General features: G+C 50.0%; 1 protein-coding gene across 1 annotated transcript in view; it reads right to left on the bottom strand.

Annotated features, from left to right (window-relative positions):
• The window catches only part of EYA2 (EYA transcriptional coactivator and phosphatase 2), a 257,862-nt gene continuing 245,854 nt past the window's right edge, over positions 412–12,419 (bottom strand). Inside the window, exons 15-16 of the mRNA XM_018057968.1 lie at positions 11,717–11,817; positions 412–1,178 (exon numbers count right to left, since the gene is read on the bottom strand). Of these exons, the coding sequence (XP_017913457.1) occupies positions 1,098–1,178; positions 11,717–11,817 (182 nt within the window). The 3' untranslated portion in view covers positions 412–1,097. The remainder of the gene's footprint in view (positions 1,179–11,716; positions 11,818–12,419) is intronic.

Below are 12,419 nucleotides of genomic sequence, written 5' to 3'. Positions count from 1 at the left end.
CTGAAAGATTCTTGGAGCCATTTTTGCCACAACAGGGAAGAGCCTGCCTGAGAAGTAAAACCACCCAGGATAAAGTCACTTGACCACGAGGACCCATGCTTGCTTTTGGGGGAAATGGAGATGAAACAAACAGCACCTGCCCCTAGGGAGTTCAGAGCCCATCTCACTGTTGGTGATGGCTTTCTGCGTATCAGATTCTAGCTCTGAAACTCCAATCATCAGGTCGTTTTCCCATCTCCACTATAGGATCCAGCTATGCCTGAAGACATATGGACTAAAGTTTCTGGAGACGCTTTGTTTTGGGCTTAAGCCAATTTCAGTTGGATTTTATACTTCTGCAACGAAAGAGGAAAAGACCAACATATTCAGAAGCCGCAAACGTGGTCATCAAGTAGTGACACCCTACCCCACTTCAAAATGTAAACGTGGTTTTATTTAATGCCTCTTTCCGTCGCAAAATACCACCTCCTCCCCAGGGTCCCCTCTTCCCAGAAAACAAGATGGCAGTGTAAGGCACGCACACTGTCCACATGATGTCAGGTTAGGTTCTTAAAAACAAAATAAGCAACAGTCTTCCCCACAGCCCCGAATCGCCTCCTTCACTAGTCCCCCCAAAGCACGACTCGGAGCAGAGAGGCTTCAATTAGAACTGTGCACCGCCAAACATGCCAGCTGAGAAAACAAAAACACCAACAGCTAAGAAAACCAACACAGGTACAAGAGCATAATAGCGGAGTAATGAGATTAGTCCATAAATTAAAGTGGAAAAAAAAAAAAAAAGCCTGTTCCCTTCTCATCACCAGCCCTCCCCCGAATCAGCAATTCCTTGCTTTTGTTCTGTGAGTCTTGCCGAACAGTCTGGACTCTGAGCCACCCCTCTTCCCCAAAGTTAAATATTCCAAAGCCACTGCTGGGTGCCCTGTTTCTCAGGACCCGCGTTGGGACTGAAAGGACAACTTCTGAAGTGGTCACTGGACACTTCTTGGCTGGAGGGACCCTGCCTGGTGTCCAGCATCTGGCGGGGGCGGCGGGGAAAGCCGGGGGCCTGGGCTGGTGGGCTGCATCTCTGATGGCAGGTGGTGAGGCTGCGGGTGCTGCTATAAATACTCCAGCTCCAGGGCGTGCCTCAGCGCCTCCAGGTCCGCGTGGCAGGATATCCTCCAGAAAGGCATGTTGTGCTGGAACACAGAACCGCAGACACATGGTTACGGCTCTGCTGGCACCTCCTGCAGCCCCGCTGGGCCCCACGCCTGTGGCGAGAGCCTTAGGAGAAGTCACCAAGTCAACACACCGTGGTGGACCCCCAGCCTCCCGCCGATGTGATCAGTACCCACCGGTCTAGTCATCCTTTCTACTTCTTTGGAGCCTGTTATTTATTTATTTATTGGCTTTGCCCAGTGTCCTGGGGAAATCTTTTCCCCAACAGCGATGGAACCTGTGCCCCCTGTACTGGGAGTGTGGAGTTTAATCCCTGGACTACCAGGGGAGTCCCCTTCTGACACCTTATCCTGCACTGTCTGACGTGTGGACTGGCTGACCCCTTTCCCCTCCGTCGGGACTGCCGCTGTGGTCTTGATGTGCCGAAAGTGATGGTCATTCAGCTGTGTCTGACTCTGCGACTCCACGGACTATAGCCTGTCAGGCTCCTCTGTCCATGGAATTCCCCAGGTAAGAATACTGGAGTGGGTTGCCATTCCCTTTTCCAGGGGATCTTCATGACCCAGGGATCAAACTTGAGTCTCCTGCACTGCAGGCGGACTCTTTACCGTCTGAGCCACCAGGGAAGTGGTGCACAGACATGGCATCAAATCACACAGCAGGAAAGCAATTCCATCTTAAAAACGTGTTCTCCATCACGATACTTCAAATAGAAGGTCTTGGCCAGATGCTACAGCGTCTTCAACCCCTCCCTGATACTAATTTCCATGTGAACAGACAGGGCTGGTCCCAGAGACGGTTTTTATCTTTTCTTTACAGCAGGTGATGCTTGCTCTGTGTTACTGTCATGCAGTGAGGTTTTTCATTTTAAACATAAGTGTGCTGACTGAAAGGGAAACACGAAGTAGATAACAGGACAGGCAGCATGCAGATACGGCAGAAGTAACTGGCGTAAAAGAAGTGCTGTGTTGGTTACGGAAAGAAATCAGTCATGGGAAAGGAGAAATCTGTGAAACACGTCCATAGTGTGAAGGTTAAATGTTTAAGATTGTCCTTGTCAAAGCTCTGTTCTACCTTCGTTAGCTGGGTGACCTTAAGTGATTTACTCTGCTGCTTGTCTGAAAAATGGGGATAATACTTGCTGTATACCATGTCTATCTTGTTTTACAAATGAGGGGACTGAGGCACATGGAGATTCTGTCTGACTCCAGAGGAAAAAACTTGACTGCATGTTCATCACCAGAAAATGTAACCACTGACTAAAGCTGATGCCATCCTCCTCCTTCCTGCTTCCAGAACCCTGAATTTGGCAGCACTGTGCCAGAGAGGTAAGTAAGGGGTGAATTATGATTATATAAGTGAGCTATGACAACCCAGACCCTGTTTGTCAGCGATTTGTCCTGTATCCCTCTTGACTTGTGAGCCACCGAAGCCAAGGAGGAAGCTGGCTGGGGGCGTCTGGGAAAGATTTTCCTCATGGTTAGAGAGAAGCACCCCAAAACTCTTTTCTCCTTACTTTTCCTTTTCATTTGAATGCTGGCATGTTAGTACGTGATGTCTGGAGCTGTGGCAGCGATTTTGAGATCATGAGGCAACATAGCAGAAATGAAAAAGCCAAAGATGATTAGAAAGGTAGAGCAAAATGATGGAAAGGGATACTTGGCGAATTTTTGGACCTACTGAAACAACCTAGGGTACACCTACTTCTAATCTTGTTAGGTGAGCAAGTGTTTAAGTCTTCATTACAGCTAAAAGATACTGAGCCTCCTCAAGACAGTCAGTGACCTTCAGTTACTTACTGAGTGAACAGGGGATGCTTGATGAACATGTATGAATGCCCCCAGTTCCGTGGTAGATCTGCTGCCTTGTGAGGTTTTTTGCCCACAGGGTAGAAACTATACAAGTGTCCTTTTGGTTCCAGGAGCACAATAAACCCTTTCTTGCCTCTGGAGGCTCTGCACTTTTGATAGCTGGGTCAGGGCAGGTCTCTGGAGGGTTGACATTTAAGTAGGCCCCAGAGAATGGGAAGGCAGGGGCCATGCAAATATTGGAGGGAAGTAGTCAAGGCTGAAGACACAGCAAGTGCAAAGGCCCTGAGGAGGGTCTGAGCTTAGAAAGTCCTATTCACTGCTCTTGCCTCTTGGCCCACAGTGGGCACTGAATATTCATGGAATGAAAGAAAAAAAGGAAGGGAGGGAGAAGAAGAGGGAAGGAGAGTTTCTCACAGCAAAGTTCTCAATGGACACATCCTTTTCTCTTTTGCCCAAAGAAAGCAAAAAATGATCCATCGTGGGCAACAGATGCCATCTCTTTAATGCCTTTCAGCTCCCCCATCCTCCTCCCTTCAGCCTGGCTGAGCCTTTCATTTTCTGCAAAGATGGATGTTGGTGGCTGCCTGGCCAATCCAGTCCCTCCTTAAACAATGTAATTTATTTTTCTGGGAGGAAATGAGCAAAGGGGAAGAGACTGTCTCAGCAGCCTCCCTCCCAGGCCTGGTGGCTGCAGAGCCCGGGTGGATTTATCACTTGTGGAGAGGTGGAGACAAATGACCCACTAAAATGGAGACATTAACAACACTGTCAGCTGAAACAGCTGAAGCCCCCTGTCCTGTCGCTGTATTTCACACTGCTCAGGTATCCAGCGGCCTGGGCTAATGAGGCCCATCCATCAGGCCAGGAGAGCTGCTGGCGCACAGAGCTGCTCATTAACGGGCTGGGGCTGCTGCTTCAGACACTGGTGGGAATTTTCAGGGGAGCTTGGCGTATGGGGGTGGTGTGCCCTAGTCTTCTTTGGTGGACTCCACTCTCTTCTGACCAGCTCGGGGGTGCAGAATGACAGTGTTTGAAACTCCTAAGTCCACCTCCTTCCTACCAGGTGTTTGGCGCAAAATACATAGCAGTTTACATGTGCCAGCTGTGTGACCTTAAGTAAATTAATTAACCTCTCTGAGTCTCAAACATGTCCTCTATAAAATGAAGTGGGATGGTACCCACTTTGTGAGGGGAGGGGCTTGAAGGATTAAATAAAATGATGACATCAGTAATAAAGAGTAGTGGGTAACCAACCTGGACAGCATATTAAAAAGCAGAGACATTACCAACAAAGGTCTGTCTAGTCAAAGCTATGGTTTTTCCAGTGGTCATGTATGGGTATGAGAGTTGGACTGTGAAGAAAGCTGAGCGCTGAAGAATAGATGGTTTTTGAACTGTGGTGTTGGAGAAGACTCTTGAGAGTCCCTTGGACTACAAGGATATCCAACCAGTCCATCCTAAAGGAGATCAGTCCTGAATATTCATTGGAAGGACTGATGCTGAAGCTGAAACTCCAATACTTTGGCCACCTCATGCAGACTCATTGGAAAAGACCCTGAGGCTGGGAAAGATTGAAGGCGGGAGGAAAAGGGGACGACAGAGGATGAGATGGTTGGATGGCATCACCGATGCGATGGACATGGGTTTGAGTAAACTCCGGGAGTTGGTGATGGACAGGGAGGCCTGGCGTGCTGCAGTCCATGGGGTCGCAGAGTCAGATACGACTGAGCAACTGAACTGAACTGAAGGCTGGGATGAGTTACAGCCCCGCCATCTGCCGGCTGTGATGGAGACTGCTGGCTGGCTCCCTACATTCACTCTCCCCTTCTCTCTCAGAAAATGTTCCTGCCTTGTTTTCTTCCTTTGTTTCTTTCCTTGCTAGGCAGGAGTGGCTGAGAATCAGGCCACATCTTCCAGCTCACTTTGTGGCAAGGTGTGATTTCCTGACTCAAAAGTCTGGCCAATAGGATTTGAGCAGCCGTGATGTCACCTGTACCCGCTGTGCTCTTAAAGGGCCGGGAAGTCCTCCCCTCTCCTCTCCCCTTGATTTCCCTGGTGCGGGGAGTGCAGACGTGGAGGGGGAGAGAAGCCGTCGTGGACTGTGTGGTAAGAGAAGTTCTGGGACTGGCAGAGCAACGAGACGGAAGGGGCCTGGGCCCCCGGTGCCGCCCCCGCCCTGTGGGCAGCGAACGGGAGAAAGAGACGGCTTTCCGCTGTTGAAGCTGCCGGCCGGCATCTCTGGCGTCGCAAACTCCACTGAACAAAATCTGGCCCCACTGGGGACCACCTCACCCACTCCCTCGGCCTGGATTCAGTGACACACTTGTTCCTGTGGACTTTGCCCAAACAAGACACTGGGGTGAGTTTTTGTTACGTGGGCAGATTTTGGTTTTTTTCTTGTTTAAGCTATTTTATTGTGAAGTTGCTCCGTCGTGTGCGACTCTGTGCGGTCCCATGGACATTAGCTTAGCAAGCTCCTCCATCCGTGGAATTTTCCAGGGAAGAGTACTGGAGTGGCTTGCCATTTCCTTCCAGGATTTGAACCCTGGTCTCCCACATTGCAGGCGGACACTTTACCCTCTGAGCCACCAGGGAAGCCCAAGCTGTTTTATTAGGTACTTGCAAGTTGTATGGATGTGAGAGTTGGACTGTGAAGAAGGCTGAATGCTGAAGAATTGATGCTTTTGAACTGTGGTGTTGGAGGAGACTCCTGAGAGTCCCTTGGACTGCAAGGAGGTCCAACCAGTCCATCCTAAAGGAGATCAGTCCTGGGTGTTCATTGGAAGGACTGATGCTAAAGCTGAAGTTCCAGTACTTTGGCTACCTCATGCGAAGAGGTGACTCATTGGAAAAAACCCTGATGCTGGGAGGGATCGGGGGCAGGAGGAGAAGGGGACGACAGAGGATGAGATGGCTGGATGGCATCACCAACTCAATGGACTTGAGTTTGAGTGAACGCCGGGAGTTGGTGATGGACAAGGAGGCCTGGCGTGCTGTGGTTCATGGGGTCGCAAAGAGTCAGACATGACTGAGCAACTGAAGTTTAGCTCAAATGAATACTTTTATATTTCTAATTTTTTAGTAATGATTTTCACCTTAAGATCCATTTGCTTGATATCCGTATAGCTGCACTGGCTTTCATTGTTAGTATACATATGAACACCTTTTCTGTATTTTTCAACTGTTCTCTATATTAGGAATCTTTCACATTCAGCCAGCATTCTTTTTTTTTTAACTGTCAGAAAATCACTGACTTTGTGCTTCATTCCCATTTATTGTGATGACATTTGGCTTTTTTGACATCAGTTTACTTTGTGTCTTCTATTTGTCAGACTTCTCCTGTTTTCTTTTATAAACTTCTTTGCCTTGTTTTTTAAAATTTATTAATCTTTGGCCCCGTCGGGTCTTCATTGCCATGACGGCTTCTCTCTAGCTGAAGGGGGCAGGGGCCACTCTTCAGGTGTGGAGTTCAGGCTTCTCATTGCAGCAGCTTCTATTGTTGTCGACCACAGACTCAGGGCAAGTGGACTCAGTAGGTAAGGCTCCCGTGCTAGGACACGGGCTCAACAGTTTTGATGCACAGGCTCAGTTGCTCCGTGGCGTGTGGGATCCTCCCGGACCAGGGATCAAACCTGTGTTTCCTGCACTGGCTGGTGGATTCTTTACCACTGAGCCACCAGGGAAACCCCCTCTTCTTTGCTTACTTTTAATTAGATTCTTTGCTCATTTCATCTTCCCCCTTTGTTATGTGCAAATTCGGACTCCTGTTTTCTCTGCTGGCTCCCCTGGAGAGAGACCCTCCTCTGAATTTCTGAAGATGGATTTAGCTTTCTCCTGCAGCCCCAGGGAGTAGTAACTGTATCCGCTTTGGGCTATTGAGGGCTAACTCTGCACGGTTCCTCTGCTGGCCCCCTTGGTGTCTGTTCTCTGCAGGTGTGATGGATTAAAAGGCAGCTCAGAGAGGGCTGCCACTGGCTGAAGGCTACACAGCCAACAATGGCAGAGCTGGGATTTAGGGCAAAATACGCTCCCCTGGCCACCTGTTTCTGTGAGAGCCAGGTGGCTGTAGCGTAAGGCGAGGGAGGCGCCTGGGACACAGAGTTGAAAGAGGCACCTCCAGGACTCCCCTGGAGGTCCAGGGGTTAAGACTCTGCGCTTCCACTGCAGGGGGCGTGGGTTCGATCCCTGGCTGGAGAACTAAGATCTCAAAAAAAAAAAAAAAAAAAAAAAAGGACTCCTTTAGTTTATCAAGAGGCATCTCTGTCAGCTCCCCCTCCTCCTGGCTCTCTAAGGGAGGGCAACCCTAGACTGGCAGTTCTCAAAGCAGCAGCCTGCCCCCTAGGAGTGACTGTGTGAGTTTTGACTGTTGTCACGACTGGGGGGCACTACACGTGGGGCAGGTGCCTGCTTCATCCCACACACCTTAGACTTGAATGATTTTCAAATGTTCTGCCAGATATTTAAGTACAAACCCATTCATAATAACTGGAGTGGAGACCCTTAACTCCACTTTGACACATAAATAGAGTACCTTTCACATGCTTTTAATAAACATTTTCCAGGGCTGCAATTACTGTGTGAACTGGGGAAGGCTGTATTCTGGTTTACTCCGAGCCTAACCATGGGTTGCCCTGCGGTTTGGAGCAATCACGTGATGGCTGCAGCAGCTCGATGGTTTTATGAGTGGCCGAGGCTGCGCACGCGTGTCCCCCTGCATTTGCTGGGCTGCATCCTCAGTGAAAGCACTTCTGGGTGCAAGGCTCTGTGCTCAAACGTTTCCCTACTGGAGCACACGTTATTGTGAGTATAAATACGTGTGTGTGCTCAGTCGTGTCCAGCTCTTTGCGACCCTATACACTGTAGCCCGCCAGGCTCCTCTGTGCATGGGATTCTCCAGGCAAGAATACCAGAAAGGGTTGCCGTGCCCTCCTCCAGGGCACCTTCCTGACCCAGGGATCGACCTCGTGTCTCTCATGCCTCCTGCATTAGCAGGTGGATTCTTTACCACTATCGCCAGCCGAGGAACCCTTGAGTACAAATGACTTTCCCTTATTTCTTTTTTAAAGAATTTTTATTTTTACTTTAGCCCTTATTTCTTAAAAAAATTTCTTTTGATGTGGACCATTCTTAAACTCTTTATTGAATCTGTTACCATACTGCTGCTGCTTTATGTTTTGGTCTTGAGACGTGTGGGATCTTAGCCCCCTGTGGATAGAACCCATGCCCCCAGCACTGGAAGGCGAGGTCTTAACCCCTGGACCACCAGGGAGGCCCTGCCCTATTTCTCTCTGTATCACTGGATGTTGATCTCCAGGCCACTATGGTTTTTTTTTCTTTGAATGTTTCTGGGGCAGGCCATTATGGTTTTAAGGGGGTTTTATTATCCACTAGCATTTCATTTCAGGATAGTAAAGATCATTTCAAAACATCTGCTCAGTCAGTTCAGTCGCTCAGTCTGACTCTTTGTGACCCCATGAACCGCAGCCCGCCAGGCCTCCCTGTCCATCCCCAACTCCCGGAGTTCACTCAGACTCATGTCCATTGAGTCGGTGATGCCATCCAACCATCTCATCCTCTGCTGTCCCCTTCTCCTTCTGCCTTCAATCTTTCCCAACATCAGGGTCTTTTCAAATGAGATGCTTACTCCTTGGAAGGAAAGTTATGACCAACCTAGACAGCATATTAAAAAGCACAGCCATTACTTTGCCAACAAAGGTTCATCTAGTCAAGGCTATGGTTTTCCCAGTAGTCATGTATGGATGTGAGAGTTGGACTGTAAGGAAAGCTGAGTGCTGAAGAATTGATGCAACTGCGGTGTTAGAGAAGACTCTTGAGAGTCCCCTGGACTGCAAGGAGATCCAACCAGTCCATCCTAAAGGAGATCAGCCCTGAATATTCATTGGAAGGACTGACATTGAAGCTGAAACTCCAATACTTTGGCCACCTGATGCGAAGAGCTGACTTATTTGAAGACGTTTGAAAACATCTGCTACACTGCCCTAAGAAACGCCCCTTGACAAGAGAAGGCCAGTAAACAGCAGTGACTGCTTCATGGACTTTCTTGTCATTATCCAGGTGAGAACCAGAGGGCAGGTAGGGAGGTGTCCACAACCAGCGGCCTAAGCAGGTTCTCAATCTGCTTCTATCAGAGTTAAAGTTTATTTTGATCGCTGTCACATGCTTGGGCAGAAGTTCTTCTCAGTTAGGTCTGAACTTGGAAAAGGGGCTCTAGACTCCCCCTCCCACCCCAGCAGTGGGGTTCAGGTAGGTTCACCAGAGACCAGCTCTTGACCTGGCACACTGGTCCTGGATTCATGTGATAATTCATGAGGTTCACACCACTGTTTTGGTCATATCCTGATGTATCATCCATATCAGTCAGCTCACTTGCTCAGTTGTGTCCGACTCTTTGTGACCCTATGGACTGCAGCATGCCAGGCTTCCCTGTCCATCACCAACTCCCAGAGCTTGCTTCAACACATATACATTGAGTCGGTGATGCCATCCAACCATCTCATCCTCTGTCGTCCCCTTCTCCTCCTGCCTTCAATCTTTCCCGGCATCAGGGTCTTTTCCAATGAGTCAGCTCTTCACATCAGGTGGCCAAAGTATTGGAGTTTCAGCTTCAACATCAGTCCTTCCAGTGAACACCTAGGACTGATCTCCTTTAGGATGGACTGTTTGGATCTCCTTGCAGTCCAAGGGACTCTCATGAGTCTTCTCTGACACCACAGTTCAAAAGCATCAATTCTTCGGTGCTCTGCTTTTTTCATGGTCACCCCGATAGCTATGATTAATATTTTCTCCTCTAAATTGAATGTAAGCCGTGCTGTGTGGTGTGTGGATCTCACTTCCCTAACCAGGGATCAAACCTGTGTCCCTGCATTGGGAGTGTAGCGTCTTAGCCACTGGAGGGCCAGTGGTAAGGACAGCCAGGTAAAGAAGGCCCTCAAAATCAGTTCATTTTTAAAGTTAAAGAAATCTGCTTTAAAAAGAAGTACTCAGAGTAAAAACTGAAGTCCCTCTGAAGGCCCAAGGCACCTCCATGACCACACCTCCCTAACCCACCCTGCCCTTTGCTTGGTGCATCCCTGAGGCTCTCTGCAGGAAGCTCCAGCCTTCGGACCTTTGAACTCCTTGGTTCCTCTCCTGAAATTCCCTCACTCTGATGCTCACTGCATCAGAGGGAAAAGTTACTTTTGAACTGTGGTGTTGGAAGACTCCTGAGAGTCCCTTGGACTGCAAGGAGATCCAACCAGTCCATCCTGAAGGAGATCAGTCCTGAATATTCATTGGAAGGACTGATGCTGAAACTGAAACTCCAATACTTTGGCCACCTGATGCAAAGAATGGACTCATTAGAAAAGACCCTGATGCTTGAAAGATTGAAGGCGGGAGGACTTCAGCGGATGACAGAGGAAGAGGTGGTTGGATGGTGTCACTGACTTGATGGACATGAGTCTGAGTAAACTCCGGGAGCTGGTGATGGATAGGGAGGCCCGGCGTGCTGCAGTCCACGGGGTCGCAAAGAGTCAGACACGACTGAGCGACTGAACTAAGGGATGCTCACTTGGCTTACTTCCTCTCCTCCCACCTCTGCTCGGCGGTCACCTCGCAGCCAGGCCGGCCTTGATCACCACGTACACTCCCAGCCTGCCCACCCCTAGCGCCACCTCTGTTCTCCACTCCCCATTTCGCTCTTCTCCCAAGCTCTGGCGGTCATCTGACACGCTTGTTACACTTAAGGTGCTGACTGCTTGTTCCCAGGCTGTGAGCTGAGTGAGGGGTGAGATGACCTGTGTGTTCTGCTCACTGCCCAGGCCTAGCGCCTGCAAGAGAGGCTGGCACACAGTAGGTGCTCAGCTAATGACTAGAGGGGATAAGGCCTTGGAGGAGGAATATGGAGAGCTGGGGAGGGAAGTGCAGGCAGGCCTCACTGAGCTGGAAGGTGGGAGCTGGGAGGGAAAGCCTCCTCTGGAGGGAGGCTGAGGCTGGAAAAGGACGAGTCTGGAAGAGCAAGGGGAGGAGCAAGGAAGGAAAAGGGAGGAGCCTTCCAGGAGGCTGGACCGGTACATGCAAAGCCTACTAAGCTTCCCCTCTTCCGAGCCCCTGTCTCAGGACCTTCCATCTTCTTGTGGGTTTCATCCGCTGAGACCCTAAACATTTTTGCATTTCCTTAGAATCTGTTTCTGAGGCAGGAAGGGGGAAGCCAGGTCCCTCAAATTAAGCTCTGTGACATTAACAATATGCTTTCCAGGCCTCTGGGTGGGGGGGTGGCAGGCTCTCTGGGATGCTGTTGACAGGTCCAGACCCCGGACTTTAGCAGCTGTTTCTTTTCCAAGAACAGAGCTGCGGCCACCAGAACCCCTCTGCCCGTCTCCTCATGGGCCTGAGATCACAAAAGCGGGATTTTCTTTTTCATTAGCTTAATGCTGTCTTTATTAACTGGGAAGGGTTCCTGGAACATATGATCAGTGAGTATTAAATAAAACACACACACGTGCACCAGCTCCCCCACCAGCCTGCCCTGATGGAGGGTCTCTGGGCTCCTGAGCAGTTGTCCCAGAAACAACGCAAGGCCACCAGGGGCGGCAGCCAAAGGCACGGAGGGGGATATGCAGAAGGAAGTGACTCAGGATGCTTCTGCGATTTCTGAGTGGGAGTGGACCTGCGACCAAGGAGCCTGGAAAGGAGACAGGCTCAACAGAGGAGGGGGAAGCGCCCTGAGAGCTGCGTGGAGGAAGTACCTTTTTGGCTCCCTGCTCCTCTTCCACACCATCGCCGATCACGATGTAGACGGCCTTTCTGCCGAACCTCTGCATTATCCTCTCAAAGCAGCTCTCCTTCCCTGCATGCACAGAAGGAAAGGAGGATGCTCGGTGAGGACCTGGGGCTGCGGTGAATAATCACCGCTAATTAAGAGCTTACTTCGTGCAGCCGTCTTCCTAAGGACCTGGGATGAATCATTTCATCCTCGAGCAAACCTGGAGGTGTCCCTGTCCCCAGGCGACGGGATGACAAGCCAGAGGCCCAGAGTGGTTAAGAGGCTGGTCCACGGGGACTCAGCAGAAAGGCAGAACAGGAGTTTGAAACACACTCTGGTGTCTGTTCAGCTGTCTGGTGTAAGAGCGATGGACCCGTTTTACAAGTTAGACGTGAAGCCCCGAGAGGTGAGGCGACCTGCCCAGGGTCCCAGGGTTAGGAAGCGGAAGTGTCGGGCTTCACGTGTCCGAGGGTGGGCAGCCCGGTGCCAGAGTGGCCCTCGCGATTCCCGTTTGTTTTTCTCTTGCTTTGTGTAGATGTTCTTGTCATGTTTTCCTTCGTCCCAGGGGGCCAGGTAGTAGCATCAATCCTGGCACACTGAATTCAGATCTTAGCTCATCCTGACCTGGTCGGCAAGTTTAGGAACTACCATCATAACGAGAAGCGTGCTAATAGTGACAGCTGTGA

The sequence above is a fragment of the Capra hircus genome, chromosome 13 (assembly GCF_001704415.2).
Source record: "Capra hircus breed San Clemente chromosome 13, ASM170441v1, whole genome shotgun sequence".
In the NCBI taxonomy this organism is placed as follows: Eukaryota; Metazoa; Chordata; class Mammalia; order Artiodactyla; family Bovidae; genus Capra; species Capra hircus.
The sequence above is the reverse complement of the archived record's forward strand: the minus strand, read 5'-3'. Positions and strand labels throughout refer to the sequence as shown.